At 50.8% G+C, this 22,931-nt stretch overlaps 1 protein-coding gene across 6 annotated transcripts in view; it reads right to left on the bottom strand.

Moving 5' to 3' along the window:
• Positions 1-244: 244 nt before the first annotated feature.
• Positions 245-22,931, bottom strand: part of TRAPPC12 (trafficking protein particle complex subunit 12) — an 86,663-nt gene continuing 63,976 nt past the window's right edge. For all 6 annotated transcript variants that reach the window (XM_055327640.1, XM_055327639.1, XM_055327641.1 and 3 more), the window contains 4 exons: positions 18,682-18,780; positions 5,334-5,434; positions 4,627-4,714; positions 245-4,407 (listed from right to left, as the gene is read on the bottom strand). In XM_055327640.1, coding sequence (XP_055183615.1) covers positions 4,165-4,407; positions 4,627-4,714; positions 5,334-5,434; positions 18,682-18,780 — 531 coding nt within the window. In that variant the 3' untranslated portion in view covers positions 245-4,164. The remainder of the gene's footprint in view (positions 4,408-4,626; positions 4,715-5,333; positions 5,435-18,681; positions 18,781-22,931) is intronic.

The raw sequence follows: 22,931 nt of genomic DNA, 5'->3' as shown, positions 1-22,931 counted from the left end.
TTGGGTCTGTTAGGGGTCTGTGCCACGTGAAACAGCTGTACGCATAAGGAAGCCTAGGTCTTGGGCAAATCTGAGAACGTTCTATGGTCTAGAGAATACCGTGACAGCTCACAACTGGTTATTGCCATTCACTGGAAGGGTCTCAGGCTTAAAAGATTCTAATGTGACCGAAGCAGCTAGAACAAGGAAAACATTGCCATGTGCAAGGAAAGTGATTTGGATAAAAGCAGGTCTGAGGCACGGAGATGGACTTTTTTTTTTAGTAAAGATTTTATTTGAGCACGAGCAGTGGGCAGGGGGAGCAGCAGACTCCCCGCTGAGCAGGGCGCCCGACACGGGACTCGATCCCAGAATCCTGACATCAAGACCTGAGCTGGAGGCAGGCGCTTCACCCGCTGAACCACCCAGGCGCCCGATGTACTTTTGTTGAGGACAAAGCTGCAGGTTTGTGGAAAAGGAAACTCTGAAGAGAACTTTTAATGTGGGATCAAGCCAAGATTAAAATTCAGTTTTAATATTAAAAGTAAATGAATGGTACAGATTGGTTTTTGCTCTTAAAATGAAATTTTCTTGGATTTCAGGTTTGTTGTTGACAATAGACTGGGAAAGTTTGACTTTTAAATCATCTGCCAGGAAGCCAAGGTTCTGTACCTTAACCAGGTCTTTGGTTTCTGACACTTTTGCCTAAATCCACCCTGAACTGAGTACTGTTTGACAGAGGTCTGTGACCCTCTTCAGTCAGGCGTCCAAATGTGTTATTTTCAATAAACTTCCAAAAATCAAGTCCTAGATAAGGCCTCCATTGGCCTCAGACGAAGTGTTGAGGCTTCGCAGAGCGCCCCCAGAGCATCGCATAAGCTTGGTTCTCTCCCACAAAGACTGAGGGTAGGCTGATCAGGCTTGTCTGGGGTGTGAATTTGTATGGAAAGCACGTCCCATCACGACGATAGACCTTAGGTTGCATGTGTGGGTGAGTGTTAGTATAAATGTTCTATGACTGTATGAAATTACTAGGAACCTGGTGGTCCTGGATAATCTTACTGGCCAGAATTCCAGTTACCTTAAAATGTTCAGAAATGAGCAGTTCTGTGGATTCCAGTATAAGGAACTCTCCTCGGGTCTCTAACCACAGCGTAAGCTTGTCCATGACAGGGAGCTCATGCTCGACTTGGCTGCTCCGCCACAGTCCTGCAAAGGCACCTCCTGCTCAGGGACAGTCAAGGACAGGACTCTGGCAAGGGTGGGCTGCTGACAGCCTTACGTCGGCAAAGTGAGCTGGGTAGGAACTTCCACAACTAATGAAAACCGGATTCAAGCAGAACAAGTGTCACATGGAACCACGTGAACTTAGGAGGATAACTATGACCTTATGACGTCTGCTTTGAAATATTACCTGTTCTTTTTGTTTTTCCAGATGCGAGGAAACCTTCTCCTGAGGTATTAACAATTTAACATATACCTTTGTGAGCAGAGACGAAACAATTTTTCTCCTCACCTGATCTCTCCAGATTTTGCAAACTTCGTATTCTCATTTTAGTGGCGATCCATGTGCGGAAGTGCAATAGAACCCGGTCCTGCAACAGGACGTGCCTGGGAACGTTGGCTGTGTTACGAGGCTTCGACTGGAGTGTCCTGAGAGTGATGTAAAGACTGAGATGATCAGCTTCCAGGAGCTAAGGCTGATCTTATGAAGCCAATAAAGACCCTTGGGGAAGGGATCCCTGGGTGGCGCAGCGGTTTGGCGCCTGCCTTTGGCCCAGGGCGCGATCCTGGAGACCCGGGATCGAATCCCACGTCGGGCTCCCGGTGCGTGGAGCCTGCTTCTCCCTCTGCCTATGTCTCTGCCTCTCTCTCTCTCTCTCTCTCTCTGTGTGACTATCATAAATAAATAAAAATTAAAAAAAAAAAAAGACCCTTGGGGAAAATCAGCCTGGCCCCTTGCTCACAGGGTTCCCGGCAGCCTGACCCGGTCGGTGACCTAGGAGCCTCAGGGTATTTTGGGGACCTTGAGAAGAGATGAATTTACCCAAAGTGGTGTGTACTGCAGACAAAGTCTGATGGCAGGTCCTTGGTGTGGCTTCTTAGCCTGGAGAGGCTTTTGAGGTTCATCCAAGACTCCTTATGGAAAGTTCCAGCAAAGCAGACTTAGTAGAGCCTAGATGGTGGTACTGTTCTTCTGCATCTATGTAAATAACCAGGCTAAGTTTACTCTAACGAGACTTAACTGGAAAACAGATTTAGTCTCACTGCAGTTGTCTTTGATGGAAGCCGGGTGGCTGCAGAGAGACATCGTGTTTCAGTAGTACGCCTTCGTGGCCAGCAGATTCTGTGCTGTTAACGGGCTGTGAGGTTTCGTTTTCTACCTGTAAACTGGACTAGGTCCCAAATTCTTCTGTTTTCCTGTTATATTTGGCTGTAACTCTCCACAAATTGATGTTTCCAATGCACCCTGCCTTTCTTACTTGGAGCTGCTGAGAACTAAAACCGCCCTCTTCCTGAAGCTGCGCAAACCAGAGCCGGACACCCCATCAGACACTCGAGGAACCACACGAGCTCACGTGGGCACAGTCTTTCTGCCTGCTGCTGCGTGGGCCACTCAGAAAGCTCGCCAGAGACCTTCACACTGCAGGTTAGGGCCATCTGCCCGATTTCCACTGCCTGGCTTCCCTGCATCTGAGGATGCTCTAAGCCCGGGAGCTCAGAAATGGGGACTGCTCCAGTCTGCTCCAGTCATTACGCCCTGTTGTTTTCTTCTGTCCCCAAGAAAAGCTTCTTATCAAACACCTGATTCCTCATACGCAGGCCTAACCCGGGAGCCCTCTTGCATAGCTGCCTCCTGAAATCAGACCCAACTGCTTAACAGAACCAATTCTCAGGACTAAGAGACGGGGTCCGTGGGCTGGAGCAATCTACAGCTCAATTTCTGGGCTGCAAAACTCTCAGGAATTTCAAAGGTGGGCCTGAGGGAGGGAGAGAGTATGTGAGCCCCAAATATGCTACTTTGGCAAGTGGATTTAGTTTGAGCTGAAGACCATCAAGATGCAGCATGTTTAAGACATGTTTGCCTCTCCCTTAACTCCCTAGAAGGGTTTGGGTAGGAGGCCGTGCTGGGGTGGGGGTTGGGGGGCCAGGGCGGCTGTTCTTATCGGCTATCAACTTTTATCTGCGTGACTTAGCTGTTCAGCAGGGTAAGCATCTAATGACCAAGATCTGTTGTTCCAGCTCCGTGATCCTCCTCCTCTCCCGTGGAAGCCCCAGGCCCCTAGCTCATTCTTTAGGCACAGAAGCCTCTATTGCCTGGCTTGTCCTTGGGTCTCCTATTCTTATGGGTCCCTTGTATGTACATAATTAAGCTTTTGTCCTGTTAATCTGCATAATGTCAATTTTCTTATAAGACCAAGCAAAGAACCTAGCAGGGGAAAGGAGAAAACTCTCCTCCCCAATACTGTGTAAATACTAAAGCAAATGTGCTGATGTTCAGGATGAAAGAACACATAAATATTACATGTGCTTGGTTCAGAAATACCTCCTGACCCACCTGCCTCCCTGGTTGTTTTATGCATTAGGAGCTCCTCTCATCTCCCTGTGATGTACAAAGCACAGAAGAAATACGGTGGCTTCTTTTCCACCATCCCCAGGCCTGTCCATGGTGTGTGGCATCAGCTGAAAAAGAATCAGATGAATAAAAGTGATGTGTTTAGTTCTGGGATGTGAGAGGAGGGAATGAGAGGGAAGGCACATGGCAGTCTGTTTGGTGTTTCTCTGCTTAATGCCCAAATGAACTGGAAGATTTACAGGGTGAGAAGGGAGCTTATGTTTTTCAGCTTGTCTCTGAGGATATTCAGAATTAATACGTGAAGCAGCCCAGCTTTCAAGAATAAACAAAAGGGACCCAGTGCATCCTCTGGGCCATTGCTGCCTATGCCCACCGTGTGCAGAGCACGTTCACCCCCTGGACTCCTGAACCGCGGCAGAGCTGTGGGCACGGAGCTCGGTGGAGTCTGACGGTGCCAGAACGGTCTGGGCCTCCACCCTGGCTCCAGACAAAGAAGACCTGTTTCCAGGCACCTGTGAAAGATTTTATTGAGTCCGTCAGTCCTGCTAATATCTTAGGTCCAGTGTACACGGTTTACAGAGGCCCTGGTGGCTCCAAAGGCGAGTGCCCTACGCCAGCTTGAGGCACTGTGTGTTGAAGCTGTCCCCTTCTTTGCTGGCGACCGCCTGGAGCAGGGACTGCTTCTTCTGCATGCTGCGGGAGGACTCCAGCTCGTACATGGTGGTCAGGTTGAAGAGCACGCTCTCGTGCAGGTAATGCTGGGGGTCCTGCTGGACCATGGCCTCCAGCTGCCGGAGGGAGTCCTTGAGTTTGCCCAGGTAGAGGAGGCACACGGCGGCGTTGTTGTTGGCCTGGGGAAGGGGAACACACGCACGGGGTCGGATACGGCTGCCAGCCTCTGCTCACGGGTCACGTCCGGGGCCCACATGTCCCCCTGGTTGCGTGCATGAGGGGCAGTGGGCGCGGCTGTGGCTGGCTCTGTCGGAAACCCTCCCACGCCTGCCAGGACTGATGAGGATGGACACAGGACAGGCTCACGGTGTGTGCTCCTGGCTCTTTTGGGGCCTTACCACCGCATTTGTTGGGTCAATCTTGAGGATTTCTGTGAAGAATCTGTGGGCTTCTGCAAAGTTATTCTGACCAAGGTGAAGGAAAGCTCTGGAACATAACAGACAGGTAAACAGTTAACCAGAGGGGCAGGGCAGCTCCCCAGGTGGCACGGACAGGAGCATGCCCCATCTGCCCCCTGCATAATCCTGAGCAGCCTGGTGCTAGGGAGGGTCCAGCTGCAGCTGAACGAACCACACCCGTGTCCTGGCTGCCAAGTTAAACCCTCATTAGGTCAGAGGTCACAATGTCACCTCAATGACTCCTGCTCTCCAAGGACACCTGCATGATGGCGTGAGCTCTGCCCTGGGCACGGGCTCCATCGTCAACCTCTGCCCCCAGCCAGCCCCACAGTGTGCTTGACTCATGAGGACACAGAAACAGAGGCACTAAGGCAGCAGGGGCACGAGGGGGCCTAGACTTACAACAAATATTTACACACATTTATGTGCAGACGGGCGATATCAACAGCAAGGGGAAAAATCTTAGGCATCTTCTGGTCTTAATGGATTTTAAGTTCTAGGAGACAGCAGCACATGTCCTGGTGGTGATGGAGAGGACTTCCGGGTCAGGTCTGGGTGCAGGGCTGGGAGGCCGTTCCTAGAGGGCTTTACTAAGGAGAGTCTGAGCCCTCAGGAAATCTGAGAAAATACTGTCGCATGAGGCTTACCTGTTCATTAAAACCATTATCCTGCCTTGTAGTCCATCCAATTTCTGTGTTACTTTCTCCACGTCTTGAAAATACTTCTCAGCTGTTTTTATGTCTCCAATCTGCCTGGACAGAGATACTTAATCAGTTCAGGTAACACAACTAGTAAACGTACATCCACACCTAGAGTTGCTGGTGGGCTGGGCGAGGAGGACATGCTTGCACAGGTGGGGGAAACTCTGGGAACTTCCCCAATCCTTACGTTTGGTGAAAGCGAATGCCACTTAGGATACAGTGGAACATCCATGCCTGTAGGTCAGGAAGGAAAATGCACTTGCCTTATTAAGTCTTAGGTTTTAATTTGTACCTTTTGGGAGGAATCCTAGTAGTAAGTAAAATAATAAATGACAACTTCCAGACAGGCGGCAGAGTAGGAGGGTCCTAAGTCCACCTGGGCCCATGGATTCGGCCAGAGAACACATCAGTGCAAACACTCCAGAAAATGACCCACAGGCAGAGCAAACTCTACAACTAAAGGCAGAGAAGACACCATGTAGGAGAGGGTAAGAGGGACAGAGACGAGGTAGGGAGTTACGCCCTGGCAGCTTGGCTGGGGAGAGGGGCCTTGGGCGCAGGGAGGGGTCCGAAACAGACCGTCACACCAGGGATCCCAGATGGGGAACAGGAATCCTCAGAGCATCTGGCTTTGAAAATCAGAGGGGCTGATTTTTGGAAGTTCTTACAACCAGCCAGACGTCAACCCTGGAATGTCAAAAACCAGCTGGCTTGGCTCTGGGAGAGCCCAGAGATGACAGGAAGCTGGGACCCTGCCCTCAAAAAGACAGCACAGCAAACAGCCCACGGAGATCTATATTAGAAGCAGCGGTTTGAGAAATGCCTGCGGTGTACAGGAGGGAGAGTTAACGATCTCAGAGTTCCCGAGGGGCATGTGTGGGAAGCACTGAGGCACCTGCATTCATGTGTAGCTTGCTTGCCCTGTGCCCTGACCCCTCTAGCTGGGCCTGCTTCAGATGCTGTGGGTCCCCTTACCCAGAGGACCTGTGCCAACCCTGCCAACAATGTGTCCCCTGACTTCCCTAGGAGGATGCACACAACTTGTTAAAACTGACCCCGCCCCCTCCTGCGTGCTTGTACACACTTCCCAGGGTCCCCAGCTGACCCTGGTCTCTGTAGTGACTGCCATCCCCTGTGGAAGAGGACTGGTGTACACAGCTTGTGGCATGGTGCCCCTGCCCGTGGGTGCTTTGCAGAGTGGTCCTGGCCAGCCTGGGCTCTGCAGCAGCTGTGCATCCTCTGTGGAAGAGAACCAGGGCCACTTCATTGAAAGCATGCAACCTGCCCACTACTTTCAACAGCAAGAGATGTAGCTGACTTTCCTAATAGAGACAGTGCGGCAAAATAAAGAGATGGAGGAGTATATCTCAGATGAAAGAACAGGACAAAACTGCAGCAAGAGACCTGAGCCAAATGGAGATTAGTATGCCCTATAGAGAATTTAATGATCATAAAGATACTTACTGGGCTTGAGAGAAGAATGGAGGACATCAATGAAAGCCTTAACACCGAGATAAAAAGAACCAATGAGAGATGAAGAACACAATAAATGAAATAAAAAATACACTAAATGGAATAAATAGCAGGTTAGAGGAAGCTGAGGAGCAAGCAAGTTAATGACCTGGAGGACAGAGTTATGGAAAGTAATCCAGCTAAGCAAGTGAGAGAAAAAAAGATTATGCAAAATGAGAGAACAGACTTCAGGACCTCAATGACTCTGTCAAGTGTAATACCAGCTGCATTACAGAGATCCAAGAAGAAGAGGGTGCAAAAAAGTGGCAGAACATTTACTTGAAGAAATAACTGCTGAAAACTTCCCTAATCTGGAGAGGGAAATAGACTCCCACATTCAGGAGGCACTGAGAATTCTCATCAACCACCCACAGAGGTCCACATCAGATACACAGTAATTAAAATGTCAGAAAGCAGAGACAGAACAAGCAGCAAGACAAAAGAAGACAGTTACACACAAGGGAAACCCCAAAGGCTATCGGGGATTTTTCAGTAGAAACTTTCCAAGCCAGAAGGGAGAGTGGGATGATACATTCAAAGTGCTGAAAGGGAAAAACCTGCAGCTGAGAACACTCTATCCAGCAAGTCTATCATTCAACATGGAAGAGTGCTCACTTCAGCAGCAGGTATACTAAAACTGGAACGACACAGAGAAGATGAGCAGGGCCCCTACACCGAATAGGATGGGAAATGGAGACTTTCCTAGACAGACAAAAACTAAAGGAATTCATGGCTATTAAACAAGCCCTGCAATGAATATTAAAGGTTGACTCTTGGAGTGGAAAGAAACCATAAGTGAGGGTAATAAAAGTAAAAACACAAAAGCAGTAAAAAGAAGTATATCTGTAAAAGTCAGTCAAGGGATTCACAAAATAAAAGGATGTAAAATGTGACACACCATATACCTAAAACCTATGTGTGGTGGGGGAGAGGAGTAAAGAATGGGCCCAAACTGTAGCAACCATCAATTTGACATAGGCTGCCATACACAGAAGATGCTGGCTACAGATGTAATGGTGAGCACAACTCAGAAACCAGTAATAGATGTGCAAAGAATAAGGAGAAGAGATTCCAAATATATCGTTAAAGAAAGTCAACAAACCATGAAAGAGAGCAAGAGAAGGATCAGAGAAAAATTACACAACCACAAAATGAGTATAACAAAATGGTAGTAAGTACAAATCTATCAATAATTACTTTGAATGTAAATGGACTTAATGCTCCAACCAAAAGACACTGGGTGACAGAGTACAGTAAAAAACAAAACAAAAAACAATGAAAACAGACCTATCCCATATGCTGCCTGCAAGATTCATTTCAGACCTAAAGACACCTGAAGATTGAAAGTGAGGGGGTGGGAAAGCATTTATCATGCAAATGGATATCAAAAGAAAGCCAGGATAGCAATGCTCTTATAAGACAAAATAGACTTTAAGAGAGAGAGACAAAGGGAAGATTCTATATATAATAATAAAGGGAACAATCTAAGAAAAAGATATAACAATTGTGAATATTTATGCACCCAGTATGGGAGCAACCAAATATATAAAACAGTTAATAACAAACATGAAGAAACTCACTGATAATAAGTAATAATTGTAGGGACTCTGACAGCACACTTACATCAATGGACAAATCATTCCAACAGAGAATAAGAGAAGAGTGCCTTTGAAGGACACACTGGACCAGATGGATCTAACAGATATATTCAGAACATTCCATCAAAAGCAGTAGAAAGCACATTCTTTTCAAGTACACATGGAACAGTCTCCAGAACAGATCATGTATAAGGCCACAAAACAGATCTCAACAAATTCAAGAAGATCAAAGTCATACTGTCCATCTTTTCTGACCTCAATGCTATAAAACTAGAAACCACAAGAAAAATCTGTAAAGACCACAAACACATGAGGTTAAATAACATGCTACTAAACAATAAATGGGTCAAACAAGAAATCAAATAAATCAGGAATTACATGAAAACAAATGAAAATGAAGTTACAAAGGGTCCCTGTTCAGTGGGGAGTCTGCTTCTCCCTCTCCCTCTGCTCTGCCCCCCCACCCCGCACATGGTCTCTCTCTCTCTAATAAAATAAAAAATCTTAAAAACAAAACAAAACCCAAAATCACAAATGAGAAAGAACCAACAGCACAGAAATACAATTATAATAAGAGATTATGAAAAATTATATGCCAACAAATTGGACAACTGAGACCAAATGGTAAATTCCTAGAAGCACAAACTAACACTGAAGCAGAAAGAAATAGAAAATTTGAACAAAACAATTTCCAGCAATGAAATTTACTCAGTAACCAAAAATCTCCCAACAAACACAAGTCCAGGACCAGATGGCTTCACAGGGAATTCTACAAAACACATAAAGAAGAGTTAATACTTAATTCTTCTCAAACTCTTCCAAAAACTAGAAAAGGAAGAAAAACTTCCAAATTCATTCTACAAGGCCAGCATTATCCTGATACCAAACCAGATAAAGATACCACCAACAAGGAGAACTACAGGCCAACATCCCTGATGAACAGAGATGTAAAAATCCTCAATAAACTATTAGCAAACCCAATCCAACAACACATTAAAAAAAAAAAAAAAGAGGGCAGCCCTGGTGGCTCAGCGGTTTAGCGCCGACTTCAGCCCAGGGTAGGATCCTGGAGGCCCGGGATCGAGTCCCATGTCGGGCTCCCTGCATGGAGTGGAGCCTGCTTCTCCCTCTGCCTGTGTCTCTGCCTTTCTCTCTCTATGTCTCTCATGCATAAATAAATAAAATCTTAAAAAAAAAAAAAAAGAAAATTACCACAATCAAAAGGGATTTATCCCTGAGATGCAAGGGTGGTTCACTATTTGCAAATCAATCAACATGATACATCCCATCAATAAGAGAAAGGATAAAAACTGTATGATCACTTCAATAAATGCAAAAAAGCACTGACAAAGTACAACATCCATTCATGATAAAAGCCCTCAACAAGTGGGTTTAGAGGCAACATAAGATAATAGAAGGCATGTATGAAAAACCCACGGCTAATATCCTCAATGGGGAAAAGCTGAGAGATTTCCTCCTCGGGTCAGGAACAAAACAGGAATGTTCACTCTCACGACTTCTATTCAACATAGTACTGGAAGTCCTAGCCTCGGCAATCAGATAAGAAAAAGAAATAAAAGGCATCCAAATTGGTAAGGAAGAAATAAAGCTCCCACTATTTGCAGATGACATGACACTATATATAGAAAACCCTAAAGACTCCACCAAAAAGCTACCATTACTGACAAATTCAGTAAAGTTGCAGGATACAAGATCAATGTGTAGAAATCTACTGCAATCCTATACACTAATAATGAAGCAGCAGAAAGAGAAATCAAGAAATCAATCCCACTTACAGCTGCACCCAAAATAATAAAATACCTAGGAATAAACCTAACCAAAGAGGTAAAAGATCTGTACTCTGAGGATGACACAAAGAAATGGAAGAAAGACATTCCATGCTCAGTGATTGGAAGAACATATATTGTTAAAATGTCTATATTTGAGGAATCTACAGATTTAATGCAATCGTTATTGTGATACCAATAGCATTTTCCCCAGTGATAGAGCAAACAATCCTAAAATTTGTATGGAACCACGAAAGACCCTGAATAGACAAAGCAATCTATAAAAAGAAAACCAAAGCTGGAGGCATCACAATTCTAGATTTCAAGTTATATTATAAAGCTGTAGTAATCAAAACAGTATGGTACTGGCACAAAAAGAGACACATAGATCAATGAAAGAAAACAGAAAATTCAGAAATAAACCCACAATTACATGGTCAATTAATCTTCAAGGAAGATTCAAAGGAAGCAAGACTATACAATGGGTGGGGGGGGAGACAGTCTCTTCAACAACCAGTATTGGGAAAACTGGACAGCAACATGCAGAAGAATGAGATTGGACTACTCTCCTACACCATACATAAAAATAAATTCAAACATGGATTAAAGATCTAAATATGAGACTTGAAACCATAAAAATCTTAGAAGACAACAAAGACTATAACCTCGGTGACATCAGCCATAGCAACATTTTTCTAGATATGTATTCTGAGGCAAGGGAAACAAAAGCAAAAATAAACCAGTGGGACTACATCAAAATAAAAAGCTTCTATTCTGCACAGCAAAGAAAACAATCAACAAAACTAAAAGACAACCTACTGAATGGGGAAGGGTTAGTATCCAAAATATATCAAGAACTTAGAGAATGCAACACCCAAGAAACAAATAATCCAATTTAAAAACTGGAAGAAGTCAATGAGCAGACATTTCTCCCAAGAACACACAGAGATGGCCAACAGACACACTAATTCGAAGGGATACATGCACCACATGTTAGAAGCAGCATTACCTGCCGTAGCCAAGTCACGGAAGCAGCCCAAGTGTCCACTGATGAGTGGATAAAGGCGTGGTGTCTGTACACAATGAAGTATTATTGAGCCACAAAAAAGAATGAAATCTTGCCATTTGCAATGACATGGATAGAACTAGAGAGTATAATGCTAGTGAAGTAAGTCAGAAAAATACATACAATTTCAGTCATATTTGGAATTTAATAAACAAAACAAACGAGCAAAGGGAAAAAAGAGACAAACAGAAACAGACTGTTAACTACAGAGGACATGTGGACGGTCACCAGAGGGGCGGTGGGCGGGGGAAACAGGTGATGCAGATGAAGGAGGCACCTGTCGTGGCGAGCAGCAGGGGATGTACGGAAGTGTCGAATCTCTATACTGTGAACATGAAACTAATATAACACTTTGTATTAACTACGTTGCAATTTAAAGACAATTAAAAATAAAAATTCTTAAATATATTTAAAAAGCTTAAAAAAAAAAAAAAGAGGCACGTTGTGTTTTGGTACAATAAGGCAGGCCCCAAATCAGTTTTTTGGGCTGTGACTGGTGAAATGACAGCAACCATCACATTCACAAATTTCAGAGTCACACTCTGATCCAATACAGAACTCTACTTTTTGTCAAAACAAAACCAAGCCACTCCGACTGGTGAAACACCTGAGGGAGCCCCTTAGCTGTCCCTGGCGCGGAGAGGGCCGGCCCTGACTCCTGACGGCTGGCGTCTCCTGCACCGCCACTGCTGAGGCACCACAGCCTGGGCTCTGGGAAGCAGAGACTCAGATCTCCTTTTGCCGTCAAAGTGTAAGGAAGAGAATGAGAGACCTAACCTAATATCTTGAGAATATATGGAAAATAAAAAATCCTGTTAGAGCACAAACCTCACAAAAGGGTCACAGAGAAACAATGTCCTTAGTGTTCCAGGGCTAGCCCGGGGAAGTGGACCCGGGGCTAGTGAGCTCTACGTTACAGAACAGAGAGAGGGACGGGGGGTCTGTAATCCAGATCCCGATCTTAGGCCCTGGCGGGGGCCCCAGACAGCCAGTGTGCGAGCAGGGACACCGGCTGCTCTGAGCTCCACACTGTTTTCCCGGAAGCCTGTGTGGCCCTGAAGCTGGAATGTGTCCCAGTGGAGCAAAGGGCAGGCGTGCTCACGGCCCCGAGGCATAGAGGCGGGTCCCTTCGGTTCAGGATTACCCTCCAGCGGCTGCTGCTGGCGTCTCGGCCCCCCTCCGTTACCCCGAGAGAGGGGCTCGCTGTCTGGTGACAGAAAGGACACTGACTATACTGCTGCTGCTGTGGGCAGTAAGTGCCCCTCGCCTCTCTTCTGGGAGCGTCCTGACTTCTGCAGCATCCAGGAAACCCGCAGCGAAGCACAGAGCTCGCACGGAGGACAGAGCTTCAGACCTTTCCCAGTTGGTCATGCGAACCCACACAAAACCACAAATCAAGCCACGTTAGTAGGAAGAGAAGACGCACAGAAGGCAGAATGGCATTTGTCGCTTGCTTCCCCTCTTGTGCTCCACAGTTTGAAGTCCTCTGCTGCAGACATCTCCCTAGGTGACGTCAAAGAAGCTGGAGTCTGCAGGCTCCAAGCCATGTCCCCAGTTCGAACATCTGAACCTCCAGCGTGTGTCCGTCCACCTTACCCAGGGCCTCGTTTTAGAGGACCAGGCTGCAGACTCCATGAAGCCACGGGGCCAGTGCTATTTACCCAGCCCTGCGGATGTGGCGGGTGGGGGCTGTGCCACGAGCTTCCCACACTGCTCCGCTCTCGCACTCTGGCCTCTGGTGTCCATATTTATTGCCACCGTTTTTTATACTGATATATTTGACACACTGGAAATCTGAGGTATAGGATGTGCTTGGTTTGGTATGTTTATGTGTTGCAATCCTTTAAAAATCAAATGTCAAAAGGCAATTAAAATTATTGCAGAATATCTAGCAAGCAAAGAAGCCCAGACCTAATAACCAGGATTATTTGAAGAAGACACCAGATAAATAGTGGATGAATTAGCCAAGAGAAGACATGAACAGAATTATAAATGTGAAAGGAGAAATCGCCGTAGGTAGGAAAGAAATCGATCATGAAAGAGCATCGCAGTTTACAGAACTCCGCGCAAACGTGTGTGAACTCGTGGCCCCAGCAGGTGATGTCCCAGGACGCTGACTTGCCACAACTGAGCTCGGGAACAGAGAGGAGCCCTCGGGCTAGAACACAAAAGCCCGTTACTAACAGTGATAAGTTAGGAAGCGCGATCAGCGTCGATGCCACAAATAAAAACTCATGCTTGACCCAAGCATTTCATCAGTGACTTATTCAAACCTTCAAGGAACAACAGCTAATTCCAAAATATCTAAAATTTGCCAGAGATTAGCAAAAGAAGGAAAGTCTTTAGCTCCTTTTCATGAAGAAGGAAGGCAGCAGCATATGCGAAAGGTGCTCGCGGCTGCGAGCCTCTCAACGTGAGGGTCCAGGGAAACCCGCCTGCCTGAGCCGCCCGAGAGGCGCCGGTTCTGCGGTGACAAATGCCACAGCGTTCCCGCAGCGAGACTACAGAGGCCCCGCTCGGATTCCCTCCTCCCGGCCTCCCGGAGGGCGGGTGCTGCGGGGGCTTCCTCCTGTCCTCCAGCCCATCCCAGAGGCGGTGGCCTTGCGGGGTCCCTGGGAGCCAGGCCAGTTTGTGCCCAGGCCCCCCGCCCGGACTCACACCTGTTCCCCAGCACAGATCCTAGCACAGCCATCACCGCCTGGGCCCTGGCTGAGCCTTCCGTGTTCCGCGTGGGGAGCCGCGTGGTGAGAGGACAGTCAGAAGCACGGCTCCGGTGCCACCGCATCAGGTGGCGTCCTGCCACCGCAGGCTGGGAGACCCTCTGACTCTGTAGGCAGCGCCAGGCCCCAGGGCCCTTCCTGTGTCCTGCTGGCCAACTTCGGTCACGGAAACACGGGTGGAGAATTCATCTGGAAAAACCGTTCAGCTCACGTTTTTATGTTTGTATCTATAAAACATTTTCGTACTTTAAAGTTTATCAAACCGGTATGCTCCTGATGGGCCAAGCCCTCAGATTAGTGGGTGTACGACGGTGCTGTGAGCCGCTGCTGTCCTACGGGGCTCCCTTCCTCCGGCGGGTGCTCTCCACGGCATGCCCCGTGAAGCATCCTGAGCGCAGACGGCCCTGGGGCGGATCTTGGCTCTTGTCTCCTTTTGCCTGGCTGGGAAGGAGGCAGGGTGAATGAGCAAGCCGCCTGCTCCCGCGTCCACACTTCCCGCTGCCTCTGGAGCACGGTGCGCCCCGCTTTAGTGACACCACAGGACAGCATCACTTCCTGCTTTGGTCCGCGCTGCCCGGGAGACTGCTTTTACCTGGCGCTTCCTGAACTCCGCCGCGGTGGAGGCTTCCCTGCCTGGTCACTGTCTGCCCCCAGCTCTTGGCCGGGACCCGGGGACCCTGGTCTGCAGCGTGGTGGACCTGCTCTCAGGTGGTCGCTCGTGTGCCCTGGGCTCCTGGACCTCACTGGAGCACAAAAGGCTCCTTTCCTGCTGTGAGGGACAGCACCCTGGGACCTGCTCTCCTTGGAGCAAGGACAGAAAGTCACAGGCCAGGAAGCCTGAGTGGGCTGGCTCCGGGGACCGGCTGTCGAGTGTGAATAAATGCTCCTCGTACGTGTGGACGTCTGATTACACTGCTCTCGTTAGATCGTGCGAGGAACTCCCTCAGAGGACACGCTGTCCCCTGCCGCATTTGCAGCCTCGATGTCCCTTCAGGAGCAGAGATTCCTACTCCACCCGACTCCCCCTCTAACCGGCCGCTCCGCCCGCCTGCGTGCAGGGCGATGTTTGAAGGAGGCTCCGCAGGAGAAAGATGCACGGGGACGGGAGCAGGACCAGGGACGCAAGTTCTGAACAGGTGGCGATACCTGGTCTGCGGGTGCGCTGACAGGAGGTAACGTGCCAAGGTGAGAGACGGGCTCGCCCCTCAGGTCCAGGTCCTGACCGCACCTGGAGTAGCATTCTCCAGGAGGCCAGGGCAGCAGCCTGGGGCGTCGGAGGCAGTGAGACCACACGCAGCGCTCAGCCCGCCCCTGGGCCCCTCTGCGGGGGCGGCGAGGCAGAGAGGAAGCACGCTCGGGTGCCACGGGGCCCGGACTGGGGCTGTTCCCGAACCTGGGTGTGGATCAGCTGCCTGCCGGGCAACCATGGCTCCGTGGCGAGCACGCCTGGGGCCTGGAGAGTTGGGTGCGTGTGTCCTGAAGCAGGTGAGGGTTTGGGGCAGGGTAGGGCTCCTGGGCCTGGGTGTCAGGTCAGGGCAAAGCGTGCGGCCAACTTGGGCACAGAGAGACGGGGGCCAGTCCCGTGCCTAGGCCCTCGGGCCCTCAGACTCGCTCTTTATCACAGCCAGGGGGCCAGAAAGCTCTAGAAATTCTCTGTGAATTCAGGTCGTCGTGTGCTTTCTCCCAGGGAGAGTGGCCCTTTGAATGCTAACTGCGCCGGCGCAGGACCCCGGCCCAGGGGGTAGGGCGCCCCAGGCCCGCAGAACACAGGATGGGCTGCAGGAGGCTCACGGCCGGGCTGGCTGCTCGCGCCGTGTCCCAGCAGGAACCTCAGCTTCCGCACTCGGCCCGGGAGCTCCGGGGAAGGCCTGCTCGGCCGTCTTCACGGCTGCCCCTCAGACCCAGAGGCTGCAGAGCACGCTGGCCCGCCGGGCGATCTGTGCCTCGGGCGCACACGCCGGGTCACCCCGAGGAGCTCTGGCGGAGGCGTGCCCCAAGTGGGCAGTAGCGCAGTCTTGGCCTCCTTTACTAAGTCACCGAGTCCGACGGCGTGTTCTCGGGCAGCGGTAAACCTGTGAGTGAGAGGTGTCTGACAAGCAGTTTCCGAGCGATGAGGTCTCCTGGCCACTCGACTGGGATTCAGGGAGTCAGGTCAACCAGCTTCCTTTGTCTGTCTCCCTGTCTTCACCCGGTGGGAATTCCTGACCAGGCATCACTTCCCTCCGCCCCGAGAGCGAGGAAGATCACGAGCTTCCCCTGCACTGTTTGCCACCTTCCACAAACCCACTGTGGAAGCCGGTACTTCTCTCCGGGATTTCTGTGTCTAGAGAGTTCTCTGTACGAGCTGGGGCCAGGAATGTCTGCAGGGAAATGTTCACACAGTCCCAGCCTTACACGACCTCGGTACTCGGTCGGATCCACGACTCCCGCTGCAAGACGTGCTTCAGGTCTCGGGATTCCTAAATGGAAATCCAGCATACATTCCTACATTCCTCAAATTATGTGAACCGAGACTCAGAAATGAAATTTCTGAGTTTGTCCTACTAGATTCCAGGCACAGCACTGTGTTCTCTGCTTGGCCTGTCCTGCTCTGCCTGCACGCTGACCCCAGGGGAGGGTCACCAGCATCCACCATGCACGGTTCAGTGGCTTGCCTGGGCTCACGTGCTAGCTGAGCACCGAGAACTGACCGAAACCCGGGTCTTCCAGACTCTACAGTGTGCGCCTGGATATCTACGCCATTATTTAGTGAAAGTGGCCCCTAAAAGCCCCACATAGAGGCCCCTGAGCACCCGGGCCTTCACTGTCAGACTCTCCTTGGACCCTAGTGCATGTCTCATCTACTTCCTGTGAACAGTATGGGCTGGGGGTGGGGAGGAGTAGGAGACGTGTGCACATGCGCATGTGTGTGGCATGGAGAAGAGGGGTGTGCATGTGTGTGTGGTGGGGAGGGGGGTGTACGTGTGTATGTGGATCACTGGGGGTGTAGGAGGGGTGTGTGCATGTGTGCGTGTTATGTGGAGGAGGGGTGTGTGTGCATGGACGACCAGAGGTGTCACACGTGTGTGCACGTGTGCATGGATGACCCGGGGTATAGGAGGGGTGTGTGCACGTATGTGTGTGTGTGTGTGTGTGTGTGTGGACAACCGCGGGTGCAGGAGGAAGGAGTGTGTGCACGTGTGCATGGACGACCGGGGGGTGTAGGAGTGTGTGCACGTGTGTGTGTGTGTAGGAAGGTGGTGTGCATGTGTGTGGACCTGGGGGAGTAGGAATGTGTGCTGTTGTGTGTGTGTGTGTGTGGAGGAGGGCGGTGTGCATGTGCATGGACCCGGGGGTGCATGAGGACAGGACCACCCTTCCGTGAGAACCCGAGCTCTGGGCTCAGGGGGCCCTTGTTCTTCCTCACCTCTCGGGCCTCGGGAGGGCTCACCTCACCCACCCACAGGGAAGCCTTAGCCTGCTAACGTGTGAAGTGGCGGGGGGCGCCCGCAGTGGAATGGTCTAGCACGGCACCCGCTCAGGGTGAGTGGTGCTCCGCAGACGTCTGGCCTTTCCCCGACCATCAGGGAGCGCCCGTTGCTCACCACCCTTTCCCCAAACCCGGCTCTGGGACATTATGGCAGAAACCCTAACAGACTGACGGTGTGTGGGGAGCAGAGGCCGCTGAGGCTCAGTGTGAAGGCCGGGTCGCCGTCCAGGGAGACCCAGGTGAGGAGCGGGGCTCATGCCTCTACCACCCGCCAGTCCAGAAGGGCGCATCCCAGCTTCAGCGACGTGCCCTCCCCTGCTGCAGTGCTGGGGCCACTGCCTCGAGCTGGACGTCCTCTGTGCAGTCTACGCAGCTTCACGTGCTCTTTCCAGCAAAGTATCAGCCGGTTTCTCTATTATTAGCCACGTTCTTTTTTTTTTTTTTTACTAAGATTTTATTTATTTATTCATGAGAGACACAGACGAGAGAGAGAGAGAGAGAGAGAGAGAGAGAGAGAGAGAGAGGGAGAGCAGAGGCAGAGGGAGAGGCAGGCTGACGTGGACTCGATCCCAGGTCTCCAGGAGGCCCTGGGCCGAAGGCGGCACTAAACCACTGAGCCACCCGGGCTGCCCTATCAGCCACGTTCTAATAAGATTCTCTATGGTTTTATCGGCACTTTTCTGAGGGCAACAGGATGACGTCTAAGGTAATGTGTTTCAGGGCGTCACCAATGAAGGTCTATGTAGATTCACATTCAGCAGTCGGGCTTCCCAATCACATCAAGGACTTCGTACCCAATACTGTCAAACCAGAACTACCCTAAATAACCTTTAAGAGACATTTGATGTGAAACTATTTCTTTTCCTTTTTTTTCTTTCTGAAGATTTTATTTATCTGAGAGAGACAGAGCAAGCACATGAGCAGGGGCGGAGGGAGAAGCGGAATCCCCACTGAGTGCAGAGCCTGACGCAGGGCTCAGTCCCGGGACCCCAGGACAACACCTTGAGCCAAAGCAGACGCTTCACCCACTGGGCCTCCTGGGGCCCTCTGTGCTGTTTCTTAAATACAGAACGAGCACTGACTCCCGGGCCCCCCAGGCAGGGACTGTGCGCCATAGCCCGTGCACCCAGTGCGGCCCCTACCTGGAGGAAGATCCGGCCGATGCCGCTCAGCAGCTGTGGCTCCTGCTCTGGGTAGTACTGGACAACTGAGTGATAAGCATCCACAGCCAGCACATAGTCCTACGGGGAGAAAAAGTGGAAGGGCATTTTTGAGTTAAGAAGATCACTCTCTGTCTTACGAAGTTAGAAGCTCAAGCACCTGCAGACTCACGTGTGCAGAGGGGGCACGCCAACACCCAAGAGGGGGGTGAGGTGAGCGCAGGCCCGCCTGACCACACGTCACACGGGGTTCCAAGTCCTGTTGGAAGCCAGAGTCAGGAAACCCCTTCCTCTCGCTGTGGGGCCTCTTGCTCCCACCATCTAGGTGGCAACGCTCATTCACCTGGACTGCCTCTCACTCTTCCTGACAAAATTATTAAGCGAATCAGTGAATTTCATCTTGTCACCATCTGCCAATTACACGCACCAAATTTATAACAAGATCTTAAATGTTTTCTATGCTAGAAATTGAGGGAAAGTCCTTAAGTGCAAACACACAGAAAACAGCACCAGATGCCCTCGCTGAGAGCAGCACAGGACCCTCGGCGGGGCTCACAGTGGACGCTGGCATGTGCTGCGGCGACTCTGCCGGAGTCAGAGGTGTGTGTGTGGGACACTGAACGGGCTCCGCTGGCTCCCGTGCTGCGCCTTCACCGCCCTCCCCTCCGTTGGAGCCCTGTCTGTGGCCCGACCATCTGCACTCCCTTGTGCCCAGAGCCGGCCCGTGGGGGGCACTCAGCTAATGCAGAGGGCTGTAAACCGTGTCCACCCACATGTGAGCGGTGGACCAGTCACCTCTCTCCAGTGTGAGAAAGTCACTTGCCAGAGTCACCTGGGACACAGCCCTTGGCTTGTCTCCGGTACCCACAAACCCAGGCTCCAGGGCACAGCAGTGATCACCGTGATGGTTACTGAGTAGGCTCTGTGTCGGGCGCTGTGTTTTCCCTGAGTTTACAGCACAGACGAGAAACACAGCTCCAGACGCACGTCCCTCCTAGCTCATTCTTCCTAACCCATGAGCACTTCCTTTATTCCTCCACATTTTCAGTCTGATCCAAACTGGGGCTGGAGTTAAAGATGGGTGACAAGTAAAATTCCAGTGTAGCACAAAAAGAATGAAAAAAATCTAGTCTGGCCCCTTTCAGTGAAGCTCATTAAGACAAATTTTATTCAAGATGTGATGCTCCCAGGACCCTGACAGCACCTGCCTTCCTTCCCTGTGGCTGCTCACTGTCTATCACTGCCGCCCACGGCAGCGCCATGCTGTTTCCAGTGTCATGTGTGCATGCACACATGTGTGAACATGCAGGAGCGTGTCAGCGAGTGTGTGAATGTGGGAGACATGGGGGCAAGGCACAAGTGTGAGAAAGCAAGCATGTATATGAGTGTGTGCACAAGCATGAGCAAGTGCGTGCATGCAGCCATGTGTATGAGAAACCAAGGGGGTACATGAATGTATGCACAGGTGTGAGGATGAACACAGGAGTAGTGTGAGCACAAAGGGGTATGCAGGCATGAGCATGTGTGAGCAAGTATGTGCATGCAAGCATGAGCATGAGAAAGTATGCACACAGGTATAAGTGCAAGTGTGGGCATGTGCGTGCAAGCCTGTACTCACAAGCAGGAGCAGGTATGTGCAGGAGTGAGTGTGCAAATGTGAGCATGTATGTGTGCTAAGTAGGAGCAGATATGTGCAGGGGTGAGTGTGCAGGTGTGAGCGTCTGCAAGCATGTACTTGCAAGCAGGTATGTGCAGGGTGAGTGTGCACATGTGAGCATCTATGTGTGAGTGTATACTCACAAGCATGAGCAGGTATGTGCAGGGGTGAGGGTGTGCCTGTGAGCATGTGTGTGCAACTGTGTACTCATAAGCACGAGCAAGTATGTACAGAGGTGAATGTGTAGATGTAAGCATGTATGTATGAGCGTGTATGCACAAGCATGAACAGGCATGTGCAGGGGTGTGTGCATGTGTGTGCAAGCGTGTACTCACAAGCACAAGCAAGTATGTGCAGAGGTGAATGTGTGGGTGTGAGCATGTATTGTATGAGCATGTACTCACAAGCATGAGCAGGCATGTGCAGGGGTGAGTGTGTGCACGTGTGCATGTACTTGCAAGAGAGCAGCTATGTGCAGGGGTGAGTGTGCAGGTGTGAGCATGTATGTGTGAGCGTATACTCACAAGCTGAGCAGGTATGTGCAGGGGTGTGGGTGTGAGCGTGTGCTGAGAGGCACCCTGGTGGGGAGGCAGTGCTGCGTCCTGCTCGGTGGCTGGCATGGCCCTGGGGCGGCCGGGGCCCCCAGCTGAGAGCCCACGAGCTCCAGGCCCCCAGACCTCTGTGGGGGGGGTCACTTGCTGTAATGCGACACCTACCCTTACTGCTGGTTTAGAGCGAACAGAAGGCAGACCTGCCGTTCTTGTTAGTGCTGCAGTGTCACTGAGGCGCGTCAGCCGTTGTGCCCCAAATCTTGGCTTGTGTGTCACTCACTCTCACTCTAATGACGCTTCCAGCTGAGCTGGCACCGCAGAGAGCCAGAGCCAGGGTGTGGAGGGCGGCTGAGTGCCCACTTCCGGCTGGCAAGTCCATGGAAGCCCATGTCACTGCCTCGTGGCTCTGGTTCAGCCCTTGAGGCCGGGTGAATTCCAAAGATAATTTGAGACGGAAAGGACAGCTTTAAAAAGCCAGGCAATGATCCCCGCGGATCTGTGGAAACACGAGTCTCCTGGGAGAGTAAACCAGGGCAGAGCCACAGGCGTGGGAAGCACGTGGGAAAGCTGGCTTCCTGGCAAGAGGTCAGGCCGCAGAGGAGCAGGGGCTGCGGGGCCGCCACGAGGTCGGCTGTGGGGACAGGTGCCCGCTCCTGCCGCCTGGACGGGACGTGGCCTGGGAGCAGCTGCAGCCTCAGGGATGGGCTCAAGGAGCTTCTATCACATGAGGCAGAGCAGGAGCGTGTCGGAAAGCATCCCTAAGTGGACTGTCATTACCTGAAATGGTTTATTTACTGGAAGTGGAGGGAACACGGCCTCTTAAAAGGAGGATGTCTCCGCTGAGCTCTCCGAGTTTACTGCGCGCTGCAGAGCACGCAGGCTGGCTCCGAGGCAGGCCACGAGGGACGGCTTACAGGACAGGCCTGTTTTAGTTCCGCGCTCACCCTTCTCCTACAGCAGCTACGTGGGTTTGGTGGCCGTGAAGCTGGATTTACAATGGTTTGCAGTCAGAAAGGGTTTGTGTGCAGTGACAGAGGCAGGAAGAACCTGGTGTCACCTGTGTGGGGTGGGGACACATCGGCCTCGGCGCACCTGAGGCGGTCGGCGGCACACCCAAGCGGCCGGCCAGCGTGGGCGCCCTAGCACTACCACGGGTCTAGGGAAAGGGACTGGCATTTAAAATGTGAGACAGGAAATCTCCCAGGCCTCAGAATGCACGTCACTGGGCCCAACAACACGTCTTGCGGGTATCTGGGGCTGAGATGCCTGAGTAGATTTCTCATCATAAAAAAGTATTTCTTTCACCGCAACAGAACGTTATTCAAAATAACTGAATGGCTGATGACATAACTCAGTGTCGCCCCACAAACATCTAAGGCATACACCAAGGCCTCACGTGCTCACCGACAGCCAGGGAAGGCGTGTGCACGTGCTCACTCAGGCCTCCATGGCACAATTTTCACTTTTTGTAACTCATGAAAATGAAAGATTAGCTGAAAATTGCAAATTACACTGCATTCATCATAAGGCATTTCTGAAACAATGATAGGTTGTCTTGAGTCCCAACGATGTAGGTGGAAACTTCCATTTGGTGCTTGACGGTGTTCTTACCACCACAGTGCAAGAAAGACAAGCACTTTTATCCCATAATCTTCTATTAATGTGTCTTAGCGATGCAAATAAAAATCTACCAGTGGAACAGGTAACTTCCCTCCGGGGGGTTTTAGCCCCATGATTAATGAAACGTTGGCCCTGTAGATTTACAGTTTGCTCTTTGTTTGCAGAAGCCGGTGCGGCAGCTGCAGTGGCCCCAGGGCAGCGGGCTGGACTGTGGGTTCCAGAGCTGGGAGCATGGCCTGTGGAGGGGAGGACGGGACAGGGCCTGGCTCCAGGGAAGGACCTGCCCGCTGCCAGGGCCGTGGGGGTGAGGGCACAACTGCTCTCCTGCCCACACACGTGTCCGGGGCAGGCTCAAGGCTCGGGTACAGGAGCACGAGCGCTGCGGTCACTGCACGGGCTGCCAC

The sequence above is a fragment of the Nyctereutes procyonoides genome, unplaced genomic scaffold (assembly GCF_905146905.1).
Source record: "Nyctereutes procyonoides isolate TBG_1078 unplaced genomic scaffold, NYPRO_anot_genome, whole genome shotgun sequence".
Taxonomy (NCBI): Eukaryota; Metazoa; Chordata; class Mammalia; order Carnivora; family Canidae; genus Nyctereutes; species Nyctereutes procyonoides.
The sequence above is the reverse complement of the archived record's forward strand: the minus strand, read 5'-3'. Positions and strand labels throughout refer to the sequence as shown.